At 40.8% G+C, this 27,646-nt stretch overlaps 1 protein-coding gene and 1 pseudogene across 1 annotated transcript in view; both read left to right on the top strand.

The window, feature by feature from the left end:
- Nucleotides 1-27,646, top strand: part of LOC115935014 (HLA class II histocompatibility antigen, DRB1 beta chain) — a 185,863-nt gene that overhangs the window by 17,592 nt on the left and 140,625 nt on the right. Inside the window, exon 6 of the mRNA XM_055390116.2 lies at nt 21,062-21,084. Coding sequence (XP_055246091.1) covers nt 21,062-21,075 — 14 coding nt within the window. The 3' untranslated portion in view covers nt 21,076-21,084. The remainder of the gene's footprint in view (nt 1-21,061; nt 21,085-27,646) is intronic.
- On the top strand, nt 6,352-20,773 carry LOC134758654 (HLA class II histocompatibility antigen, DR beta 4 chain-like; annotated as a pseudogene).

Genomic DNA, 27,646 nt, shown 5'->3' with positions numbered 1-27,646 from the left:
CATGGGTGGAAAATTGAGCCTGGCTGAGAAAGGGAGATTGTAAGGGAGTAAAGACAAACCAGCTGAGTTGTCAATAGCCCCGTGGGCTTGTGTGATCCATTACAATCTATAGAGGGCCCCTGAATAATACATATCTACTTTGCCCTGTCAGCTGATTCTCCTTCCAGAAATTTTTCTGACTTCATACTGTTGCTGTGGGAACTAAGGAGGTAGATACAAGACAACGAACATCTCTGTAGCTTTGTGCAAACAAAGATCAGGAAGGAAATCAAGACAGGAACAATGCTTTCAACCATCTTGACTTATTTGGCATTTATAATTGACATATAAATTGACAACATCTAATAACTACAGAATATTTATTTTTTTACATTGCACAAAGATTATCCATGAAATGGAACACATACTATGACTATAAAACTAGTCTTAATTACTTTCATAAGAATAAAATCACCCAGAGTATATTCTCTGAACACAATCTTATCAAATTACAAATTAGTAAGATTGAGAAAACTGCCCAAATTTTTGGAAGTAAAATAATACATTTCTAAATAATCTGTGGCTTGTCAAAGAGGATATCAGAAGGAAATTAGAAAATAATTTTAAATAAAATAATACTACAATGAATTTTTAAAATTTTCGAGATGCAACCAAGGCAGTCCTTAGAGAAAAATATTTAGTTTTAAATGCCTGTATTATAAAAAGATAAATATGTAAAAATCAAAGGTGTAAACTTTTAACTTAATAATAAAAAGAAACAAATTTAAGTTGAAAAAAGTAGAAGAAAAAAGCAAAGGGGTGAGGAAATCGATAACATTATTTTCTTGGTTTTGTCTTCTATTTATTTATGATAGAGCATAATTGTGTTAGTCCATTCGTACATTGCCAGAAAGAAATACCTGAGGCTGGGTAATTCATAAAGAAAAGAGGTTTCGCTGGCTCAGGGTTCTGCAGGCTGTACAGGAGGTGTGGTGCTGGCAATTGCTTCTGGTGAGGGCCTCAGGAAGCTAACAATTATGGGGGAAGGAAAGGGGGGCTCGGGTATCACATGGTGAGAGCAGAAGCACAGAGAAAGTGGGGAAGAGTCTCACTTCTTTAAAAAACCAGATCTCATGTGAACTGAGTGAGAACTCACTCATTACAGCTAGAATGGCACCAAGCCATTGATGAAGGATCTGCCTCCTGACCAAAATACCTCTCACCAGGCCTCACCTCCAACAATGGAGGTTACATTTTAACATGAGAGCTGGAGGGGACAAACATCCAAACTATATCAATAAAATGATTGGTTTAATGTATACTGACTTTGTAATCAGCAACATTACTTAAATTTACTTATTAAATCTATGAGCTTGTCTATTGTTTTTATTTCCTAAGTACCTGATTATGTCAAGAGTAAATAATGACCATTTTACCTGGATGCAATTATCTCTTTGATATATTTTTCTTGCTGTTATCATTCTCTAACTCGTCTAGTACTCCAGATATGAAGGAGACAGTTTTAAACATTTCACTGCTGAGACTAATGTGTGCAATTGGGTAGCTATCATTTCTCAGATTGAGAAATATCTTTTTAAAACAAGTTTGAAAACAGATTTTTTAAAAATTAAGGCCAAGTGCTGAATTCTGTCAAACCATATTTCATGACTATCAAGGTGGTTGCATGTGTATTCTCCTTCCTTCGGTTAATGTAGTGAATCACACTAATTGATTCTCAAATGCTTACATAACCTTGCATTTCAGGAATAAACTCCACTTGGTCATGATATAGTAGCCATCTTTTATATCACTGAATTCACTTGGCTAACATTTTCTTAAGAACTTGGCTCATAAGAGTTATTGGTCTCTTAATTCCTATTCATTGTAGAGTTCCCTTCAGGTCTTGAAGTAAAGTTTACACAGATCTCATCAAACGTAACTGCAAGTGCTTTTCCTTTTTTCAAATGTGTTTGAAGTTTGTATAAAGTTAGTGTTGTTTGTTCCTTAAATATTTTAAAATAGTTACTGAAGCTAGATGAACCTGGGGTTTTGTCTTGGGAAAGCATTATAGAATGGACTTACTTTCTCTATGACATGTGGAACTCTTCCTGTTTTATGTTATTTGTCAGCTTCAGTACATTGTACATTTTGAATAATTTATTCATTACATGCACAGTACATTGTACATTTTGAATAATTTATTTATTACATGCACATTTATTTTTGTAAAGTTATTCATAATATTTAGTATTATTTCATGCTGATAAATCTGTAAGACTATAACGAAAGGTATGAAATTTGTGTAACTGGAGTCTTAGAGGGAGATGACAAATGGGTGATGCCCAAAGAGTGTTTGAAGAAAGATTTACTATTTTCCAAATTCGGACAAAGACTTAAATGTAAAAATTCAAGAATCTGTGCAAACCCAAACGAAAATAAATCCAAAGAAATTTATGCCAAAAAAAATCTCAAAAGCAACAAGAGAGAAATGACATCTCATGCAAAGGAGAAAATAAATTAAATGATTGCTCAATAGAAATCATGCAGACCAGACAAATGTGGCACAAGATATTTTAATGGCTGAAAAGAACGTTAACCTAGAATGTATATCCAGTAAAAACATTATTATAAAATGTTCCATCATGACATTCTTTTTTTTTCTTTTTCTTTTTTTTCTTTTTTTGTTTGTTTTTTAGATGGAGTCTTGCTGTGTCACCCAGGCTGGAGGGCAGTGGTGCGACCACGGCTCACTGCAGCCTCTGCTTCCCAGGCTCCTGTAATCCTCACACATCAGCCTCCTGAGTAGCTGGGATTACAGACACGCACCACCACGCCTGGCTAATTTTTTGTATTTCTGGCAGAGACAGGGTTTTGCCATGTTGCCCAGGCTAGTCTCGAATCCCTGAGCTCATGAGATCTGCCTGCCTTGGCCTTCCAAAGTGCTGGGACTACAGGTGTGAGCCACTGTGCCTGGCCATGACACACTTAGAGGAAGGAAAATCAAGAGAATTTCATGCTAGCCGACTTATGTTAAAACAAGGGCTAAAGGAAGTGTTTGAACTGGAATAGAAATGATAATGGAAGGAATCCTGGATAATTGGGAAAAAAGTAAACAATAAGTGAGTAAAAATATGGTTAGATACAACAGACTTCTTCAGTTTTGTAAATTAATTTGATGGTTGAGGCAAAAACTGCAACATTGACAGATGTGGTTTTGATGCAAGTAGAGAAAATAAAAAATATATATTATACATGCAGAAGTGGAAAGGGATATAAAGGAGGCAAAGTTTCTACACTTTAGTCAAATTGGTAAAATGTCAGCACCAGTAGACTATGATAAGTTATGTTAATAGATAGATAAATCACAAAAACTATACAATGAGATAAACCAAAAAATGATTGATTTAAAAATGGAATTCTAAAAATTGCTTAAGGAACACATTGGAACATAGGAAAAGAAACCAGAGAAGAAAAAACCAAAGGAAACAAAAAAGAAAACAAAAAGCAGATGGCAGTCATAAGAGTCATAAGAGCTCACATATTAATAATTGCATTACATGTAAAGTGTGTAAAAAGACAAATGCCAGAATGAAAAGCAATGACTCTTCGACATGCTCCCTATAACAAACTTACTGCAAATATTACCAGCCCATCTTCCCTTGGCTTCCGTGTGACTGAGGTGGCAAAAGGCCGGTGTGTCAACACTTCCCTGAGCGTGCACACACCCAGCCAGTCTGTGACAGCACTGGGGCTTTGCCCCAACTCCACTCTGAGATCAGCGTGGGCACCCGGGACCCGGGTGAGGCCAAGGGAGAGGCCAAAAAGTGGGAGCAGACACCCCCAAGCCTGCATGGACAGGGGGCCTTCTCAGCCTTGAGGGCGTAGAGAGGCCTGGATCCTGCTGCCTGCAGGGAGGGCCGGGAGGGCCGGGAGGGCGGGGCTTCCAACCCATTCCGTGGAGCCTGCAGGTAGCCCCTGTCACACCTTCTGGCAGCCTGAGGTGCGCGGCTCCCCCCGCTGGGCCCAGGCTGGCATATGGGGCAAGGGTGATGTCTCTGCAAATTATTCCCGTAGCACTCAGGGTGCCCCGGGCTCTCTCTCGCTGGGATAGGGCGGGGGAGGCACCTTGGGGAACAGATCCCAGCCCGGGCCTGGCTGTCAGGAGCGTCAGGCTTGGTCGCCACCCGCGGAGATAAAACCCTGGGAGCCCTCAGGTAGAGCCTCTTCCTGAGGCGCAGAAACTGGGCGCCCTCGGCAGGGTGGGACAGTGGCCTTGCCGCTGGCCTGGTCCTCAAAGTGAGGCCACTCCCACATCTCACCCCAGGCCACTGAAGGGTGGCCCCAGCTCCATGCCCTCCCCACAACTGCAGGGTGAGAGCAGCAACGCAGGAGTGGTGAAGGCTCTGGGCCTGGGGGAGGTCCCCCCCGCTGCTCAAGGGTCGGGGCAGTGCAGTCAGATGCCTCAGTGACGCGAGGCACAGGGGACATGGGGTACAAGGGTCCCACCACGGCCACTGCTCCGGCAGTGGATCCTGCCGCCACCGCTTGCAACTTCCCGCAGCAGCCGGCCACTCTGGATAGCTCACCACTGCCAGCATCACCATTTATCTTAAAATACTAATGTGAACCTCAGCTGGTTTTCCTAGATTACTATCATCACAATTAGTTTCTTTTTTTCATAATTTGTTTCTTTTTTGTGTGTTTCTTTTTCTTTTCTCCTTCTTTCTTGAAGGAGTATGATCTAGTGGCTGAGCTTGAGGGGTATATAATTTGGTTCTATCTACAGTGTACCATTTACTAGTGTACCTTTGCAAAAGTTGTGTTATCTCCATCGTTGTAGTCTCTCCACCTGTAAGCATGAAAAGGGTGTTTATTTTACTGAGCTGATGTGAGAATTAAATAAAAATATGAAGTATAGAAAGCTTTTAATACAATTCTGAGTACAAAGTAAAATGCTTATTTTTATTGCAGCGTGGTGAGAATCCTGCTTCTGGAAACACTAAGGCACATAAGGAAGGAGTGCCCATCAGAACTGTGGTACAGTGTGAATTAATGCAGAGTTTTACATGTACAGTTATACTGTGAAGTCCATTCTGAATCTTAGATGTCACATTTATATTAATATAAAGCATAATAATTATCTAAATGTAGAATTATATGTCTAAAATTACATGATTACATCAGCTGATGTAATTCATAGTTTTTCCCTAGGGTTCTCTTTCCTGAACATTCTGTAACATATTACTTAGCACAGTCTTCTTATATCTTCCCTTATGATAAATCAAAAGAAGCATAATAGTAAAGGGCCATAACCTCAATCAAATGAGGAAATCCTAATGGGAACCAGGAATGAGGGATTGAACACTTTTCACGTAAAATATTAATTATTTTGAAACAGAGTTGTTCTGTCAACAGCTGACTTTGAGTCCTTGATCAATCTTCCAGACCCCTGAATACTTTGATTGGACTGTTGACCTTATCACATTGTTAGGGTAAGTGCTATACAAAGGCACCTTCAGACCCTCCATTGCACATAGGTGGCCCCTGCAAGCCCCTTGCCTGTGTGTGTACTGGAGGTGCCACTAAACTTGGGGGCAGCATCAGAAGACACACTTGATATAAAACCTTTTACTCAGATTAAATTATTAACAAACTTTCCATTTCCTTTAACTTATTAAGGACATCCCTACCTGGAAATAGGTACAGATTACACTCTCCAGTCAACAGCTATCATTCTGTCATATCATCAGATACCCAGGGGCTGTTGCTACTTGAGGCGTCCACAGAATCACAGCATTTTCCAGTATTGAAAGACCTGAAAGATCATGGTGCCTTCATCTCAACTGTGACACATGAAGTAATTTTCCCAAATCTACGACATTAAGATATGGTGCAATAAGGACCAGATTAAAGGTGTCCTGATTTTCAACCATGTTCCCTCCATCTCATTTACTCCTAAACACAGTCACTGCTGCAAATACTTCTGTTGTCAAGTGGGAAATGAATGTTCTTACAAGACTCAAAGTTGTGAACACATCACTGACCAGCTCAGAGCTGGCTCACAATAAGGACCCAATTAAAGTGTTTCCCATGCAACTGGGTCAAACCTTCCAAGTACTAAATTAAAACAATCTTTTAAAGAAGGAAATTATTTCAGAAGAGGACCTTCATACTGCATCTCTGAGCAGCAAGTGATGATGATACTGAACTCAGATGCTGATTGGTTCTCCAACACGGGATTACCCAATCCAGGAGCAAAGAAATTAGTAACTTCCTCCCTATGTTTGGGATGTGAGTAGTGGGGGTCATAGTTCTCCATGAATGTGAGACTTGCCTGCTACCCTGGCACCTGGTCCTGTGCTGTTCTCCAGCATGGTGTGTCTCAGGCTGCCTGGAGGCTCTTGCATGGCACCTCTGACAGTGACACTGATGGTGCTGAGCTCCCCACTGGCTTTGGCTGGGGGCACCCGACCTAAGTGCACACTGTGGGTGCTGAGCTACTATAAGGGGGGTAAAGTAGGGAGCTAAATTTGTCACTGTGCCCAGGCCATGTCCCTTAAGAATATGTGACGTTTTCAACAGGGATTGCCCATCTTTATCATATGGATCCCAAATTATTTCCTCCACAAAAGGAGCTTCACTACTTGCCCTCTCCATGAGACTGTATAAGGGGCCTCTGTACAGGCCATTTCTTCTCAAATCTCCACCAATAAAACCTTTGCATCACATGTCCTCAGGGTCTTTAGAAGATTTAGAAATAAGGATGCTAAAATAAATTCCCCATACAGCACTTCCCTTTATTATGTTGACTTATGTCAGACAAAAGGAGGTTTTTGCTGAAAATTTTGTGGGAGTCAAGGGAATTCAAAGGGTCTCTCCTAAACGATCCTGGGTTATGTCCTCCACAGAACCTCTGGTATTGGCCCCTCTTCCTCATATGTGAGGATGTATTCAGTGGCCTCCCCATTATCTCCTTTCTTTTCTTTCTGAAGCACAATGTTTATAAAGCCTGTATCCCTGTAGCGTATGTAGGTTCTCTGACAAAAGTTATACTTAGTGCTCTTTCTTTCTTATGGGGAAAAATCCCTGGAACTGAAGCTGAGATCTTTAGTACTTGGCGTCACCCTACAGGCAAATAATACCTATGGGGTGTTCTTTGGTGCCTAAAGAACTTAAGGCATCCTCTGAAAACCTGGCCCAGGATAGTGTTTATTATGAATCTCTTTTAACCTTTGTATACTACCTTCGCCTACATGCTCTAACTAGACTCCACAAGAAGAGATTCAGTCAATGTAGGAAAAATTATATGAAATTCTATTTTTGTTAAGTCAAAAGTAGTCAAATATCAGAAATTTGCTAAGATTCAAACAATATACTCTGAGTGGAATTACCAAGACAATGTGGACATTGTTCACATCTCATAGGGCTGAAAGTCAATGAGCAAGTCCTGGGAACTCATTCTCTTACTCGGGTCTTGTCCTAAATTTCATAGGTTCACCCATAATGCTCTCGGCTTTTCTTATTTAGCCATTTCTGCTTACCTCTTCCTCCAGTTTCTCTCTGTTTTTCCCCAGCTATGTTGTCATTATTTCCTGAAATCCTTACAGCTTGCACAGACCCAGAGAACTATGAGGTTTATCACAAGAGATAATTTCTTCTTTTTTTGAGATAGAGCCTGGCTCTGTCACCCAGGCTGTAGTGCAGTAGTGTGATAGAGGCTCACTGCAACCTCTGCCACCAAAGCTCAAGTGATCCTCCCTCCTCAGCCTCCAGAGTAGCTGGGACTACAGGCAGGCAACCACACCCAGCTAATTATTGTAATTTTGGCAGAGACTGTGTTTTGCCATATTGCCAAGGCTGGTCTTAAACTCCTGGGCTCAGGTGATCCTCCTACCTCCCAACATGCCAGGATTACAGATGTGAGCCACCGTGCCCTGCTGAAAATACATGAATCTTAACAACAACAACAAAAAATTCTTTTTTCTTAAAATTACTGTTTCCTTGGCCGGTTGCAGTGACTCATGCCTGTAATCCCAGCACTTTGGGAGGCGGAGGTGGGCAGAACAGGAAGCCAGGAGATCGAGATCATCCTGGCCAACATGGTGAAACCCGTCTTTACTAAAAATAAAAAAATTAGCTGAGCATGGTGGCACTTGCCTGTAATCCCAGCTACTCGGGAGGCTGAGGCAGGAGAATAGCTTGAACCTGGGAGGCAGAGATTGCAGTGAGCCCAGATCACACCACTGCACTCCAGCCTGGCAACAGAGCTAGACTCCGTCCCAAATATAAAAAAAAAGAAAAAAATTACTGTTTCCTTATCTGTGAATTCTTCCAACTAGGAGGAGGAGAAAGAAGAAGTTTGCCTGTATTTCTCACAGGGAAGAGAAGGGGTCTAGTGTGACATCAAAATGAAAAAGTGCTGGAGCTTGAGCCCCTTCTTGCTTTTCAGGATCCACACAATGATGAGTTCCGAGAATGCTGGTTTATTCATGTAAACCACAGTTATTTTTATCAGCAGCTACTGTGTACTGGCCTCCCTTCTAGGTTCAAATCATTCTATTTGAGTAAGATAGAGTGGGTTGGTTCCTACTCATGGAAGTTACACAATCATAGAGGAGATAGACAATAACCCAATAATCATTTAACAAAGAAGAAAATTTCAGAGAGTCATGATGCACTGAAGAAAAGACATCAGGTTTGTGGAAAGAGAGAATTGGATTCACCCAACTTTGGTTCATATGCTTAGGCAGCTCTACCTGAGAAAGTGACATTCAGCTGAGACAACAAAATAAGTAAACAGCCATGTGAAGATGTAAGGGTCAAATGTTCCAGAGAGACACAAACTGGGGGAAAACCCTGGTGTGGGAAGTTATGTGCAGGGAGAGAAAGAAGGCTAGAGGGGCTGACGTAAAGGAAGCAAGGAAATGGAGAGGCAGAAGATGAGGTAGGATGCAGAGAGGAGGTCAGGAGCCTCATCATATTAGGCCCTGATGTTCACAGTAAGAAATTTTAATTTTATTTAAACAGATATGGGAAGCTACTGGATGGTTACAAGGAGAGTCAATTTATATTCAATTTTTAAAACTAATTCTAGCTACTTTGTGGGGATTGGATTGCTGGGGTTCACAAGTGAAAAGGAAGACTTTTTAGGAGCACAGCAGGGAATCCTCAGGGAAAACAGCTCATGGCTTCCTGGTGTGCATTAGTGATAAAGACAGTGAAAAACATGAAGTGGACAGACTCGGCATGTATTTTGCTCAGGTTGTTAATGGATTACTGTAAAGGGGATAGAACAATCAAGCTTATTCCTGAGGATTTTGTCTTGACAAATAAGCGGATGGTGGTGGTGTTTACTGAGATAGGGAAAACTGTGGGAGGAAATTATTTGAAGTGGGTGGTTGGAAATGATTTATTGACATTTATGTGGAACAATCAGAAGGTCAATGGAATTTAAGAGACTCACGGTGAGTTCAGGGCTGGAAGTATTTATGTTGACGGCATCAATACGTGTACTCTGTTAAATCCCAGGGAGTGGAAGAGGATACATAGGGTAATAGCTTGTGTGTAGAAAAAAGAAGAAGGCACAGGCCAGCAAAGAGGACTGAGAGGGAGCCCCAGGGATGTTGGAGAAAAACCAAGAGAACACAATGCATGTAAGTCAAGGAAAACAGATTTTTTTCAAGAAGTGGGGAGAAGCCAATGAGTATCATTAAGTGGGTGAAGTGAGAATGTGAGAGAGAAGCAAGTGCTGGGTTTGCTGGAGTTGATATCTGCAGTCAATGGAGCATCCAGGATGGAAAATGGATTGGACCATTTGAAGAGCAAGTAGAAGTGAGGAAAAGGTTAAGGTTGACTGTTCTGAGTAGAGAGCTTCAGGGAAGGACTGCACTCTGGATTTAGGGAGCCAGCTGGATCTAAAGGAAAAGGCTAAAGAGGCCGAAGAGAAGCAGGAGGATCTGTGAACCAGAGATGCTCAGTCATTAATGGCAAGGAAATACGAGAGGGTCCCTGTGTGCAGTGGTGAATGTTCATGCAAAACATCACACAGCCAATATTTCACACAGCCCATATTTATTAGTGACTTAGAATATGCCAGCTACTACTCTAAGTCATGAGAATGGAGTGATGAATGAAATAAATCTAGTCTCCATCAGTACATGCCATATAACATTCTGCAGTAACTGTGTACCAGGTCTATGAATTTCAGTATTCAGTTTCAACAATGATCCTATTGTATCTGTAGTGTTTAAAAACATATACATCTCAGGAGTCTAAAATTGAGAAGATGTAAATAAAACCCAGTATCCCAAATGTAGTGCTAGAAATCAGATTGCAGTTTAAATCTGAGCATGTAGAAAGTCCTTTTCTCCTATGTCAGCAGATCCCTTTTGTGTGAGGTTTAGGTATACTGCATTATTAGACATAAGCTAGTGTTTCTGCCCTATGTTTTCAGAATGACAATTTTTTATGAAACTAATAAAAGAACAGAAGACAATTGCAAAATCATGATGAAGATACTAATTGCTTTAGAATCAAGGAATAGGAAAAATAATGTGAGCTGCAGTTAAAGGGATCATAAAAATTAAAATGGAAGTATATTTGACTGTTTATTATGTGGTCAGTGCTATAAAAAATCATTATTTAATTTTATACTTAAAAATAATCATGGCCGGGCGCGGTGGCTCAAGCCTGTAATCCCAGCACTTTGGGAGGCCGAGGAGGGTGGATCACGAGGTCAGGAGATTGAGACCATCCTGGCTAACATGGTGAAACCCCGTCTCTTCTAAAAATACAGAAAAATTAGCCGGGCTTGGTGGTGGGTGCCTGTAGTCCCAGCTACTTGGGAGGCTGAGGCAGGAGAATGGGGTGAACCCAGGAGGCAGAGTTTGTAGTGAGCTGAGATCACGCCACTGCACTCCAGCCTGGGCGACAGAGCGAGACTCCGTCTCAAAAACAAACAAACAAACAAAAATCCTGTGAGGATTACGCTATTATTAAATGCATTTGATAGATTACAAAAAGGCTTATGGTTGGTAAAAATTGACCCAAGTAGAATAGATCATGTTTCCATTCAGATTTTCTGATTCTAGAGATTGAAAGTCTGGCCATCATTAGTGAGTAGTGACCAGACTGTGTCTGAATTATTGACGGAATTTCTGATATTCAAATGTACCAGGTTGTTTCTTGCAGTGGGAGCAGAGATGCAAGGGCTGCTAGTTCCAATGTATAGGAGAAACTTTCATTCATTTTGCATTTATCATTTTAAAAGTTCTATATGTCTCTCCTGGACGTGTGTTGAAGAACACAAGGAAGTATTAACTCACTCCTTGTTCTGAGGTTTGACTGGCAAGTTGGCCTGAGGTTGCCAAATAAAATACAGGTTCCTAGTTAAATCTGAATTTAAGATACACACCATAATTTATTGGAAATCTAAATTTAAGTGGGCATCCTCTGGTTTTATTTGTCAAACCTTTCAACCCTAACTGGGACACATGAGCATGGATTACAGGGCGAGCCATGCAAGTCACAGTGACAGTGACTTCACACATTTTTATTTTTTAACTTTCTCTCTGTAAAGAAAGTGCTTAGATAATTTAAGAATAAAAAGACAGACATTTTTGATCCAGGGCATCATTTCTAAAGGGCAAAGGAAGCTTTATGAAGGTCATACTCAAAGTCTGGGGACCTGCTCATTTTTTGTAAACTGTCTGTATGAGAATGTCATTTTTTTGGTTTCTCCCTTTCTGAGGGGACTTGACTACAAAACCGAGAGTTCTACCTCTGGCCAAGACTGGAAATTTGATGCCTGCTAGTACTGTTGGGAGTGGGAGACTGAGAGAAATGAGCTTGTTGGGGCATTTAATGGGAATAAAATAGCTGTGGTTGTGATGCATTACCACAGATAATTAGTGTACCAGTGGCACAGAAATTAAGAAAGAAGATGCTATGAAAGATAAATGATATGATTTGGTGACTGATTGGTAAGGCAAGGAAATCAGTAAATCTTGGTTCTCCACAAGTTCATTTTCTGGAAACATAGCATGTATTGGGACCAGAATTCTACAACATTTTCATTTTATGTAGGACCAAGATTTTCAACAGATATTTTTCAAAATAATTCTCAGCTGCTCCATAACTAATAGTGGCTTGTTCAACACAGATTTTTTTCAGATGGTTCACACCCATGGTTTTTACCCAGGGATAGTTCACCAACCCTCCCTTCCCTCCCATCACCCTTGGGGAATGTGTGGCAATGTTTGGAGGAATTTTTGGTTGTCACAACAGGGATTTCTTCTGACGTTTAATGAGCAGATGCCAGGGATACTTTTAGAGAACCTGCAAAGTACACAACAGCCTCCATCACCAGCAAATTATTATCTGGTCCAAAATGTCAATAGTGCAGGCTGAGAGCACTGGTTCACACTGTGCTCTTTCTGAAAAGTCTAGACTCACATCTTTTTTTTTTTTTCTGTGATGGAGTCTCACTCTGTCACCCAGGCTAGAGTGCAGTGGCGGGATCTTGGCTCACTGCAAGCTCCACCTCCCGGGTTCATGCCATTCTCCTGCCTCAGCCTCCTGAGTAGCTGGGACTACAGGTGCCCGCCACCACGCCTGCCTAATTTTTTGTATTTTTAGTAGAGACGGGGTTTCACCATGTTAGCCAGGATGGTCTCGATCTTCTGACCTCGTGATCTGCTGGCCTCAGCCTCCCAAAGTGCTGGGATTACAGGTATGAGCCACCGCGCCCGGCCTGACTCATATCTTTTATACATTCACCACCCAATTCATTTCTTTATGGTTAATTTTTGCTTGTTTCATTAGAAAAAACTAGAGAGTTGCATAAATTCAACCACTTTCTTGTTGAATCCATTTGGTGTAGAGAACTGGAGGCCAGAGAATCGAGACCAACTCAGTATTCCACTGATGCTATATGACCAAACAGCAAACTGTTTATCAGGAATACAGAATAGGGGCAAACACTCTTCTTTGCTGGCCGCCAGAAGTTTTGCTGAGGGCAATCACTCCCTGGCACTGGGCTCCTTGAGTTTATCTACTGGGACATCTAGAGCCTATTGTTCGAGGAACGCAGTCTTGCAAGGCTGCTCTGGAGCAAGCAGCAGACCAACAACCACCCCCTTCTCACTATCTCTTTTCAATGAATACAAAGAGAGCTCAAAGTTCAGGGCCCTTGTTCACTAAGAGCAAGGTGCCCCCGACCCCTTCTTCCAAATGAACTCTTTTGTCTTTATTCCCCCGTTCGTCCTCCTTTGTTCAGTCCAACAGGGTCCATGGCATAGTGACATTCAAACAGCGACAGGGCAACGCCATAGTGGTTTCGCAACACAGGGACACGAGGATGTGAACAAAGAAGGTCTGCTGGAGCAGAAGAACTGAAATTGACAAGACGTGTGGGGACCCCGGGATGAGTCTGCTGGCAGCAGATATAAGGTCAGTGCCCTAAAGAGGTACTGGGAGCAATATAAGGTCAGTGCTCTAAAGAAGTATTGGGAACAGAAAGTTTTCTGAATCACGGTAACATGGGGCAGAATTTGTGTATTGAAGAAAAACATTATGTGCAGTTGCTTAAAGTTTTGTTGAAACAATCTGGTGCTCAGGTTAGATCTCAGACATTAACAAAAATGCTGCAGGAGGTTATTGCGCATAACCCATAGTTCCCACAGACAGGCACTCTTGATATGGAAAATTGGGACAGAGCAGAAGGATTAAAATGGGCTCATCAAAAAGGTCTCAAAGTTGATCCTTCTCTTTTCTCCACTTGGAGTTTAGTCTGTACTGTCCTTCTGCCATTATCTCCTTCTTATTCTGCTGGACAGCAGGAGTGATGTTCTGAGTCTAAAAATCTGAAAGAATCTGTTGTCCCACTCACAGCTCCAATTTAAAATAAAAAACAGGAGAGGGAGGAAAAAAATTGGCCTATACCACCTCCTCCAATAGCAGAAACATCTGTACTGCCTCCTTCGGTAGCAGAAATAGAGACCCCAATACAGAGAATTTTACACTGTGCTGCCATAGCTGGAGAGCCCTTAGGACCTTGCACTTTTCCTATTTCTGTAAGGCCTGATCCAAATAATCCATAGCAGCTTATTCATGAACACACTCCACTAGAGTTTAAGTTGTTGAAGGAATTAAAATGAGTGTGGTAAACAATGGCATAGAGCCCATTCACTTTAGGACTGCTAGAACCTGTATTTGGTGCTGTGCGCCTTCTACCCTTTGATGGAAAGCATTCAGCTCATGCTTGTTTGTCTCCTTGTGCATACCTGACATGGAATTTAAATCGGCGAGAAATGTGTGCAGACCAGGCTAGACAGAATCGTGTAGCTGGACACAGAGACATTACAGAGGACATGCTGTTAGGTAATGGCCCTATTCAGACCTGGAACATCAAATGGCACTCCCAAATGCCAGCAGTGTGCATAGGCTGCTAAATGCAACTGGGCCACAATTCCAGAAGAGGGAGTCCCAGTGCAATCCTTTTTACATATCATGCAAGTGTTGCAGGAACCTTGTGCACAATTTCTTGCATGATGACAAGATGCAATGAAGCATCAGATTCCTCATACCGATGCTGCAGAAATGCTAACCTTAACTCTAGCTTTTGAGAATGTAAACGCAGATTGTAAATGTGCATTGGCACCTGTGAGGTGTATAAAAAACTTGGGAAATTTTCTCAGAGCCTGTCAGGTTGTGGGAACTGAGCTTCATCGCTCTACAATATTAGCGCAGGCAATGGCTAATTTAGCAGTTGACAAATGTAAAAGGAGCCAAGGGTCAAACCCTAAAATGGGAAAATGTTATAATTGTGGAAAAACTGGACATTTTAAAAAGGAATGCCTCCAGATCTCAGGACAGAAAGGACCTTACAATGCAGTGCCCCACCTAGCAGAAAAAACACCAGGACTTTGTCCTCGCTGTAACCAAAGAAGTCACTGGGGTAATCAGTGCCATTCAAAATTTCATGAAAACAGCACCCACCTGTCAGGAAACTAGAAGGGGGCCTGTATGCGTGCCCCTCAAACAACGAGGGCATTTCCAGTTCAGACCACAGGCCCACTTCAGGGATGGGTCCCAGGAGAAAGATTGATTCCTGGTATTCCTCATCTCAGGAACACCAGGAAGTGCAGGATTAGATCTCCCCACCAGAGAAAGAACTACATTAGTTGGAGGAGACAAACCTACCAAAGTTCCCACTGGCATTTGGGGACCTTTACCAACAGGATACATAGGACTAATTTTAGGTAAAACCCCCTTAACTTGCAAGGCATGACTGTAGTCCCTGGAGTAGTTGACTCTGATTGTGAAGGAGAAATTCAAGTAGTTTTAATGTCAAAATGTCTTTGGGTTTTTGAACTGGGAGAATATATTGCTCAGTTGTTGCTTATTCCCTGCAAATTACATCCTTCTCCACAAACGGAGAAATGAGGAAATAAAGGGTTTGGAAGCACAACTACATGGGAAATCTATCTATCCCAGCCAATAGTCTCTAATAGACCCACCTGTGTAGTACAAATTAAAAGAAAGAAATTTTATGGGCTTATGGATACAGGAGCTGATGTGGCAGTAATACCCAGTAAGGACTGGCCCCCAGTATGGTCTCTCAAACTAACCTCCACATCCCTAGTGGGAGTAGCAGTGGCTAAAAGTGTTCAACAGAGTGCTGAGATTTTATCTTGTCTTGGTCCGGATGGACAGTCATGTACTTTTCAGCCTTATGTTGCAAATATACCAATCAATTTATGGGATCGAGACTTACTTACAGCATTGAATATGAGACTTACAAATGAAAACTTTGATAACCCAGGATTTAAAACATTGAAAGACATGGGATATCAGAGTGGGAAAGATTTAGGGAAATTCCTATGAGGAAAACCTAACCCAATATCAATAACCGGAAAAACAGACAGAAAAGGGCTATGACATCAGGATTTCTGATGGCGGTCATTGATATTTCTCCTCCACCCTCTGCCTTACCATTAGAATGGCCAATGGCAAACCCGTATGGGTGGATCAATGGCCCGTATCTCAGAAGAAGCTGATGCAACTTCAGCAGCTAGTATAAGAACAATTGGACACAGGACATAGAGGAGTCAGTTAGCCCCCAGAATTCACCAGTGTTTGTTATTCCAAAAAAGTCTGGAAGATGGCGACTGCTGCATGATTTGAGAGCTATTAATGCAGAAATTAAACCAATGGGTCCATTACAGCAAGGTGTGCCAACTCCAGTGGTCATTCCTAGAGACTGGCCTCTTGCAGTAATAGATCTTAAGGATTGTTTCTTCACTATACCATTACATGAGAAGGATAAGCCTCAATTTGCCTTCTCTGTGCCTTCTATTAATCAAAGAGAACCTCTTTCTTGCTGTCAATGGAGAGTTTTACCCCAAGACATGCTTAATAGTCCCACACTATGTCAGCATTTTGTAGGACAGGCATTAAAGGAGCCTCGAAATACGTTTCCTACTGCTTACATCATTCATTTTATGGATGACATCCTTTTGGCTGCTCCTACAGATCAAATCTTACATCAGTTATTCTGAGAAACAAAGCAGGCTTTAACTAAATGGAATCTAAAAGTAGCTCCAGAAAAGGTACAAACAACTTCGCCTTATCGTTACTTAGATAATATTGTTACTGAAAGACGTGTACGGCCTCAAAAAGTAGTTCTCCTTAAAGACAGGTTACAGACTTTAAATGATTTTCAACAGTTGTTAGGGGATATTAATTGGCTGCACCCAATGCTAGGTATTGCCACTTATCAACTGACACAACCTTATCAAACCCTACAAGGAGATTCTTCATTAGATTCCCCGCAGCAATTGACCAAAAAGGCAGAAGCTGAGTTACAGCCTGTGGAACAGATGCTTCAGCAACGGCATGCCTCCCAGCTACAGCCACAGAAACCTTTGCTTTCACCATCCTTCACACAAAATTTTGCAGTTTTATAAAGTCTATTCTTTCATTCTTCCTGTGATTACTCATCACAAGCCTATTCCAGGTGGACAAACCTATTTTACTGATGGCTCTTCCAAAGGTGGTACAGCTGTTTATGGACCCAAGCATACTCAAACAATAATGACCTCTGGGGTTTCAGCTCAATACTCAGAGTTGATTGCAGTCATACAGGTTTTACAGCTCACAGCTTCAGATGCTATCAACATTGTCTGTGATTCAGCTTATGTTGTAAATGTAGCCAGTTGCATAGAAACTGCTACAATTAAAAGTACCCTAGAACCAGAACTGCTTAATTTTTTCCTAAGACTTCAACAAACTATTCGCTCTTGTGCAGCTCCTTTTCATATTTCTCTTATTTGCTCTCACACACAACTTCCTGGAGCCCTATCTCTAGGTAATGATAGAGCAAATAAATTGATTGGTTTTGTGTTTCAGCAAGCTCAAACCTCTCATGTATTACTGCATCAAAACACTTCTGCCCTTACTTGTACGTTTAGCTTGCCTCACAGCCAAGCTAGGTCTATAATACAGTCGTGTCCAACTTGCCAGCATGTCCCTGGAGCCACACCTGTAGAAGGATGTAATCCACGAGGTTTGGCTCTAAATGAAATTTGGCAAATGGATTTACACACATAGCAGCCTTTGGTAAGCTTAGCTATGTTCATGTGCCTGTAGACACTTATTCTCATATGCTGCATACTACATGCCAAACAGCTGAGACAGCTGGTCATGTGCGGCAACATTTCTGTCATCAGTTGCTCATATGGGGATACCTAAACAATTAGAAACTGACAATGGACCTGCTTATGCTAGTCATGCTTTTCAAAATTTCCTGTAGCTTTGGGTCATAACCCATAAAACAGGAATTCCTTATAATCCTAGAGGACAAGGCATTATAGAGCAGGCACATCAAACATTACAACACATGTTGAAAAGACAAAACGGAGGAGTAGGAGACAAGTTACCACTGCAATCAAAGTTATATTTAGCCTTATTTACTTTAAATTTTTTGACTCCTGGTACGGATGTTAAGACTCCAGTGGAAAGACATTGGCCACTCTTAGAGAAAAAGAGAAGAGGTTTTCCGAAAGTGTTATGGAAATCCCCAGAAAAAGGACAATGGAAAGATCTGGTGGATTTACCGCCTGTAGTCCCACCTACTCAGGAGGCTGAGGCAGGAGAATCACTTGAATCCGGGAGGCGGGGGTTGCAGTGAGCCAAGATGGTACCACTGCATTTCAGCCTGGTCAACAGAGTGAGACTCCATCTCAAAAAAAAAAAAATATATATATATATATATATATATATATATTTGGAGAATCATTTCTGCTTGTTTTGCACAGGAGATGCATTGATCAGCTAAATGTGAATGTAAGAACTTTCAAAACTAAAATGACGTTCCTTAATTCCTAAATCTCTGCTTTAGGACTCAGGCTTTTCTACGAATATAAAGATTTGGAGAATCATTTCTGTCCGTCCCGCCTTCCCAGGGGCAGAACCATTTCTGTGGTGTTCTAAGGTGTGAGTGCATGGCGGTACTATTCCTAAAAATTCGTACTCGGTTTCCTCATGTACCCTACTCTGTGCCTTTATCTATCCACAATGCTTTAAGACATATTCTTCTCTCAAGGTGTAAGAGGATGATAAATAGGTGCCAAGTGGAGCACCCAAGTGTGATGAGCCCTCTCACAGTGGAATGGAGTGAGAAGCTTTCTGACCTCATAAGTTGAAGGCTATCTTCAGTCATTGTTTTATATATTTTACGTAAATTAATCCTCATATAACCCCAAGAGGTAAATCAGTATAATTTAACCTACATTATACGTGAGAAAGTTGAGACACAAAAGAATCAAAAAACTCTTCCAGGATCAACCAGTAAAAGGCAGACCTTGGATTTGAACCAGGCAACCTGGCTCAGGTATCAGTTTTAATTAATACACTCTGTACTTTCAAAGATTTGTAAACACTTAAACAATGCACAACAATTTCAAGCTATGAAGAAACAAATAAAATTTTTACAACATCTCACAAATCTAGTGGGTCCACACTATCATGATTAAATTCCAGGCTGATGACACTGTGAGGGCATATGGCCAGCTGTGCTGGAGGCCTGGTCAAGGCCAGAGCCTGGGTTTACAGAGAAGCAAACAAACAGCTGAACAAAGAGACTCTAACTTCCTGATTCATTCTCTCTTCCTGTTTTTCTCCTAGTCCAACCTAAGGGGACTATGTATCCTGCAAAGACCCAGCCCCTGCCTCACAGCAACCTCCTGGTCTGCTGTGTGAGTGGTTTCTATCCAGGCAGCATTGAAGTCAGGTGGTTCCGGAATGGACAGGAAGAGAAGGCTGCGGTGGTCTCCATAGGCCTGATCCAGAATGGAGACTGGACTTTCCAGACCCTGGTGATGCTGGAAACAGTTCCTCAGAGTGGAGGAGCATCCAAGCATGATGAGCCCTCTCACAGTGCAATGGACTGAGCAGTTTTCTGACTACCTAAATGTCTCACCCACCAAGAAGGGGACTGTGCCAATCCCTGAGTGTCAGGTTTCTCCTCTCCCACATCCTATTTGCATTTGCTCCATGTTCTCATCTCCATCAGCACAGGTCACTGGGGGAAGCCCTGTAATTGTTTCTAGAAACGATTTCTAGAAACGGGTTTCTAGAAACCTGTACCTCCTGGAGAAGCAGTCATACCTGCCAGGCAGGAGAGGCTGTCCCTCTTTTGAACCTCCACATGATAGCACAGGTCAGGGTCACGTGGTCTCCCTGGGCTCTAGGCCTCTGGGTCTGAGACTGTGTTTCTGGTGCTTTTGATCTGAGTTGTTTGTTGTGATCTGAGAAGAGGAGAACTGCAGTGACCTTCCTGACGTGAGGGGAGTCCAATCTCAGCTCTGTCTTTTATTAGCTGTGTCACTCTAGACAAACTACTTAACCTCACTGAGACTCAGGCTTTCTGTTGATCAGATTTTGAAGTTGTGCCTTACATCAAGGCTGTAATATTTGAATGAGGTTGATGCCTGGACCTTGTAACTGTTCAGTGTGATTTGAAAACCGTTTTTTCCCCCAGAAACAGCTAGTTATTTTAGTTCTTACAGGGTAGCCTTCTTCCCCATTTTGAAAGCTCTGAATCTTAGGGTCTCAATTAAAGAGGTTCAATTTGGAATAAACATCACTAAACCCGGCTTCCTCTCTCAGGTGCACGGTCTGAATCTGCACAGAGCAGGATGCTGAGTGGAGTCGGGGGCTTTGTGCTGGGCCTGCTCTTCCTTGGGACGGGGCTGTTCATCTACTTCAAGAATCAGAAAGGTGAGGAGCTTTTGGGAGCTGAGTCTCTCCATAGGTTTTTCTGGAGGAGGAAATATGGCTTTGCTAGGATTAGTTCTCAGTATATCAGTGGCCCTGGATAAAGCCTTTCTTTCCCCAAATGACCTCCAATGTCCTGATAATCCAGAAATCATCAGTGCATGGTTACTATGTCAAAGCATAATAGCTTGTGGCCTGCAGAGATAAGAGAAAGGTTAACAAGTAGGGGTCCTTTGCTTCGAGATCCTGAAGCAAATTAAGGAAGAGCCACTAAGGCTAATGCAATTACACTGGATCCTGTGACAGACACCTCATGCTTCATGGGTCACATGGTCTGTTTCTGCTCTTCTCTGCCGTGGTTGGTGTGGGTTGTGGTGTTAGAGAAATCTCAGGTGGGAGATCTGGGGTTGGGACATTGCATTGGAAGACAGATTTGCTTCCATACCCTTTAAGTATATATATTTTCCTCTTTTTCCCAGGACACTCTGGACTTCAGCCAAAAGGTAATACCTTTTAATCTTCTTTCAGAAAGAGATTCGGTTTCCCTAGAATGATGGCAGAGGTGATAAGGCGTGAGACAGAAATAAAAGGAAAGACTTTGGATCCAGATTTCTGATCAGGCAATTTACACCAAAACTCATCCTCTCCACTTAGAAAAGGCCTGTGCTTTGCAGGATCATTGACTCAGGGAGACTTAGGAACTTGTTTTTCTTCTTCCTGCAGTGCTCTCATCTGAGTCGTTGAAAGCGGGGAAAAGAAGTTTTAGGAAAGCCAGGTCTGAAAACAATTTCCTCTGTCTCCGCAGGACTCCTGAGCTGAAGTGCAGATGACCACATTCAAGGAAGAACCTTCTGCCCCAGCTTTGCAGGATGAAAAGCTTTCCCGCCTGGCTCTTATTCTTCCACAAGAGCTTTCTCAGGACCAGGTTGCTACTGGTTCAGCAACTCTGCAGAAAATGTCCTCCCTTGTGGCTTCCTCAGCTCCTGCTCTTGGCCTGAAGCCCCACAGCTTTGATGGCAGTGCCTCATCTTCAACTTTTGTGCTTCTCTTTACCTAAACTTTCCTGCCTCCCCTGCGTCTGTACTCCCCTTGTGCCACAAACACATTGCATTATTAAATGTTTCTCAAACAGAGTTAAAAATTATCTGGTCCATTTGGCTGCAAGGACAAAAAATAAGAGAAAGGGAAGATTATTTCCCAATAGAATAATGGTTTTCATGTACATATAATAAGTATATGAGGTAAATGCACATGTTAAATAGCTTGATTTAGACATTCCACACTATAGGCATATATCAAAACTTCATGCTCTACAACATAAATATAATATACAATTTTTACTTTCCAATTAAAAAAGTAAACCTAACGTTCAAAAAGGCAATGCATAAAAACTGAGAACAGACTATAACAACTGAAACAAACTTGTCAAACATGAGATGAGAAACCAGCCAGCAAGTCAATCAGAACTTTTTCTTAACCCCGTCTACGATATTGTGAATCTATACCTTTAAATTAGTATATAGTTTTTCATTCCAGAGACTTCAATTATATAGTATTATCAAAGGACCTGTACAGATTTCAGAGAAAGGCAAATTTAGAAGATGGAGGGTTCTCCATTGTGTTCTATCTGAGAGTCAGCATCAAATATGTCAAATCTGAAAGTACATAATCAATTCAAAAGTTTACTTCAAAGTAATAATCATCTGAACATAATTTATCTGTCAGAGACAACTGTTATTTTATTTTCAATCAAATTCAAGGTTTATTTTATGCATATTTTGTTTTTAGTTACATGTTATTGTACATACATAGCAATACATGTATGTATATATCCTATAAGAATATAAATCCTATAGGAATATACTAAGCTGATAATTATGTTTATTCTGTTTGATCCCAGAGTTGCCACAAATATGCTTTGTTCCTTAAGTTGAGGAAATGATTTGTCTCATTTTATATGAGACTTGTGGTGTGGAATTCTAAGGTAGTACTAAAATGTGTGGGATGAATATCTGAATGAAGATGCCTTCTGCTGCAAATAGCAGGAAATCCCATCTAGTGGGCTTTTCTTTTCTTTAACCCATTATCTCATATTGCCGATACATCCAAGTCTGGGCATCATCAGGGTTGCTCAACTCAGCAGACCAGTGTCATCATCAGCGATTCTGGAACTTCATAGCTCATCTCTCTATCACACACAGGACGTCAGCTTTCCTGAGATGGTAGGAGGACCCCTGCAGCAACTTTAGGTTTCTTATTCTTTCACAACTCCCAAAGGCAGGAAAAGGATACGACTTTTTCCTGTGTGTCTTTATAAGAATCAACTAAACAGTTTCTAGAGTGTTCCCAGTACCCACTTTCTCAAACAATGGAATGACCATGGGATCACATGGGCTCAGACAAGCCAGGATTCAACCTTTGTAGAGTGGGCCTGATGCACATGGGAAGAAAAGGAGCAAAATCATATATTTTTAAAAATAAAGAAATGGTGGATGGAGTAGGAGAGATTGATTTCTGGGTAGGGCAATGAAAGATTGTGGTATTATTAGGTTGTTAGTATTCGTAGTTAAATTCCACATGAAGGCCTAGAGATTCCCAATAGGCATCCTCAATTCAGGGTTTCTGGGTCTTTTTAAATACATATATATTTATTATACATATATTTAAATATATATATATTTTAAAAACATATAAACATATCTAATATACTTACATTGAGTATTAAATGTCAGCCATTAACTCAATTACAATAAAACAAAAAAGCAAGTAAAAAGGATTGTTTTTAGAACTCAAGTATGCTGACATGTTATTTTATGAGGTAAATATATTTTCTAGGGAAATTTTTGAAAAAAAAGCAGAATAAGGAATGACTAGCTCTGTAAGGTGCTGTTTTAAAACACACTATACATTTATTTTTAAAAAGGCATTTGTTACTGATTTTTTTTCATTAAATACTAGTAAAACAGAGTCTAGAATTAGAAAAAGTTGAGATTTAGTTTCAGTTTTTGGTAAGGTGTACTCCAAACTCATTTTTTTCACTGAATAGATCCTGGATAAATAAAAATTGAAACATAAAGAGAAAATATAAAATTAACAAGACAGATGTTATTTATTTATTTATTTTTCTTTTTTGAGATGGGGTCTCGCTCTGTTGTCCAGGCTGAAGTGCAGTGGTGTGTTCCCTGCTCCGCACAACCTTCGACTCCTTGGTTCAAGCGATTCTCCTGCCTCACCCTACTGAGTAGCTGCAACTACAGGTGCATGCCACTGTGCCTGGCTAATTTTTACGTTTTTAGCAGAGACAGGGTTTCACTGTGTTGGGCAGGCTGGTCTCGAACTCCTGACCTCATGATCTGCCTGCCTTGGCCTCCCAAAGTGCTGGGACTACAGGCGTGAGCCACCGTGTTCGGCTGACAGATGTTATTTCTAATAGTATCATCAACATTATAATTATGTTTGAAGACAAACAGACCTTCTAAACCCTTATGTAGTGCTGGTGGGAGTGTATAATTTTACAAATACCTGGAAATTGGCAATTTCCTAGCAAGTTTAACATACATTTACCATATGACCCAGCAATTTCACTCCTTGGAATCTACCTAAGAGACATAAAAACATATGTCCTCACAAAGATATGTGTTTGAGTGTTCAGAACAGCGTTAGCCATAGTAGGCCCATACTGAAAACAATCCAAATATCCTTCAACTAGTAAATGGATAAACAAAATGGTACTACATCCATGCAAGGCAATATCATTCAACAATAAAAGGGGACAAAAATAGACTTATATGGCAGCGGAGATACCATGAACATGAGGGTAGTTTTCCCAAGGCAAGTTTCAATCCTTGCACTCCAGATGATGAGACATTACTTAATGGGTACAATGCACGTGATTGGGGTGATGGATACTGCAGAAACACTGACTTCACCACTAAGCAATCTATGCAGGTAACAAAACTACACTTGTACCTTATAAATTCACACAAATGAAAGAAGACAACATGAATAAAAAGGAATGAAAAGAAACGAAACAAAATTGATGATACTTACTACAAAACTGGTGAACTTCAATAATGTTAACTAAGTGAAGGAAACTAGACACAAAAGATTACATGTTGTATGATTTCATTTACTTAAAATATCTAGAGAAGGTAAATTATAGACACAAATAGCAGATCATTGGGTGCCTAGGACTTGGGGTATCGGTGGGAATTAACTATAAACAGATAAATTTTGGACACGATAGAAATGTTATAAAACTGGATCATTGTGATAATTGCACAAATCCATTAATTTACTAAAATCATTAAATTTTATATAGACAATGAGTAAATTTTGCAGTATGTAAATTATGCTTCAGTAAACCTGTTAAAATAATTCTTTTTTTAAAAAAATAAGACATTGTCGCTAGGTGTGGTGGCTCACACCTGTAATCCCAGAACTTTGGGAGGCCAAGGCGGGTGGATCACGAGGTCAGGACTTGAAGACCAGCCTGGCCAAGATGGTGAAACCCCGTCTCTACTAAAAATACAAAAACATTAGCAGGGCATGGTGGCAGGTGCCTGTAATCCCAGCTACTTTGGAGGCTGAGGCAGAGAATGGCGTGAAGCTGGGAGGTGGAGGTTGCAGTGAGCCAAGATCTCGCCACTGCACTCCAGCCTGGATGACAGAGTGAGACTCCGTCTAAAAAACAAACAAACAAACAAACAAAAACAGGGCTGTGCATGGTGGCTCAAGCCTGTAGTCCCAGCACTTTGAGAGGCTGAGGTGGGCAGATCACGTGGTCAAGAGTTCAAGACCAGCCTGGCCAAAATAGTGAAACCCTGCCTCTACTAAAAATACAAAAATTAGCCGGACGTGGTGGTGCATGCCTGTAATCCCAGCTACTCAAGAGGCTGAGGCAGGAGAATCGCTTGTGAGCAGGAGACGGTGGCTGTGGGGAGCCGAGATCACACCATTGCACCCCAGCCTGGGAGACAGAGCAAGACTCTGTCTCAAAAACAAAAAACAACCACAACAAAAAAACAAAGAGGTGAGGAAATTGATAAAATTGTTTTCTTGGTTTTGTTTTCTATTTGTTTATGGTAGAACATTATTGTGTTAGTCCATTCTTACATTGCTAAAAAGAAATACCAGAGGCTGGGTAATTCATAAAGAAAAGAGGTTTAACTGGCTCAGGGTTTTGCGCGCTGTACAGGAGGTGTGGTGCTGGCAATTGCTTCTGGTGAGGGCCTCAGGAAGCTAACAATCACGGGGGAAGGAAAGGGGAGCCCGGGTATCACATGGTGAGAGCAGGAGCACAGAGAAAGTGGGGAAGAGTCGCACTCTTTTAAACAACCAGATCTCCTGTGAACTGAGTGAGAACTCACTCATTACAGCTAAGATGGCACCAAGCCATCGATGAAGGATCTGCCCCCCACCAAAATACCTCTCACCAGGCCTCGCCTCCAACACTGGAGGCTATGTTTCAACACGAGATTTGGACGGGACAAACATCCAAACTATATCAATAACATAATTGCTTTAATGTATACTGACTTCGTATTCAGCAACATTATTTAAATTCACTTATTAAAACTATGAGTTTGTTTACTAATTTTATTTTCCAAGTAGCTGATTATGTTGAGAGTAAATAATGACCGTTTCACCTGGATGCAATTATCATCTCTTTTATTTATTTTTCTTGCCGTTTTCATTGCCTAACTCCTCTAGTACTCCAGATATGAAGGAGACAGTTTTAAATATTTCACGGCTGAGACTAATATGTGCAATAAGGTAACTATCATTTCTCAGACTGAAGAAATAACTTTTTAATACAAGTTTGCAAATAGATTTTTAAAAAATTAAGGCCAAGTACTGAATTCTGTCAAATCATATTTCAAGACTCTATCCAGGTGGTTGCATGTGTATTCTCCCTCCTTCAGTTAATGTAGTGAATCACACTAATGGATTCTCAAATGCTCAAACAACCTTGCATTTCTGGAATAAACTCCACTTGGTCATGATGTAGTAGCCATCTTTTATATCAATGAATTCAGTTGGCTATTATTTTCTTAAGAACTTGGCTCATAAGAATTATTGGTCCATAAATTCCTATTCATTGTAGAGTTCTTTTCAGATCTTGAAGTAAATTTTACACAGATCTCATCAAACCTAACTGCAAGTGTTTTCCGCTTTTTCAAATGTTTGAAGTTTGCATAAAGTTAGTGTTGTTTGTTCCTTAAATATTTTAAAATATTTACTGAAGCTAAATGAACCTGGGGTTTTGTCTTGGGAAATCTTTATAGAATTGGCTTTCTCTATGAGATGTGGAACTCTTCATATTTTATGTTATTTGTTAGCTTCAGTACATTACACATTTTGAGTAATTTATTCATTGCATGCAAATTTGTTTTTGTAAAATTATTCATAATATTCAGTATTATTTCATGATGATAAATCTGTAAGACTATAACAAAAGATATGAAATTTGTGTCTCTAGAGTCTTAGAGAAAGATGACAAATGGGTGATGCCCAAAGAGTCTTTGAAGGAAGATTGACTATTTTCCAAATTTGGATAAAGACTTTAAAGTAAAAATTCAAGAATCTGTGCAAATCTAAAGGAAGATAAATCCAAAGAAATTTATGTCAAAAAATCTTGAGAGCAACAAGAGAGAAATGACATCTCATGTACAGGAGAAAATAAATTAAATGACAGTGTATTCCTCATTAGAAATCATGCAGACCAGAGAGAAGTGCCACAAGATATTTTAATGGCTGAAAGTAATGTTAACCTAGAATGTGTATCCAGAAAAATATTATTATAAAATGAAGGTTCTATCATGACATTCTTTTTTTTTTCTTTTCTTTTTTTTTGTTTTTTAGATGGAGTCTTGCTCTGTCACCCAGGCTGGAGGGAAGTGGCACAACCATGGCTCACTGCAGCCTCTGCCTCTCAGGCTTATATGATCCTCACACCTCTGCCTCCTGAGTAGCTGGAATTACAGACACATACCACCAAGCCTGGCTAACTTTTTGTATTTTTGGCAGAGACAGGGTTTTGCCATGATGCCCAAGCTGGTCTCAAACTCCTGAGCTTAGGGGATGCGCCTGCCTCGGCCTTCCAAAGTGCTGGGATTACAGGTGTGAGCCACTGCGCCTGGCCATGACATTCTTAGAGGAAGGAAAATCAAGAGAATTTGATGCTAGCAGACTTATCCTAAAACAAGGGTAAAGGAAGTGCTTGAACTGGAATAGAAATGATAAGGGAATAAATCTTGGACAATCAGGAAAAAAAGAAACTATAGAATGAGTAAAGATATGGGTCAATACAACAGACTTCTCTTCTTCAGTTTTGTAAATTAGTTTGATGGTTGAGGCAAAAATTACGACATTGGCAGATCTGGGTTTT

The sequence above is a fragment of the Gorilla gorilla genome, chromosome 5 (assembly GCF_029281585.2).
Source record: "Gorilla gorilla gorilla isolate KB3781 chromosome 5, NHGRI_mGorGor1-v2.1_pri, whole genome shotgun sequence".
Lineage (NCBI taxonomy): Eukaryota > Metazoa > Chordata > Mammalia > Primates > Hominidae > Gorilla > Gorilla gorilla.
Note: the sequence above shows the minus strand (reverse complement) of the source record. Positions and strands in the feature narration are given on the sequence as shown.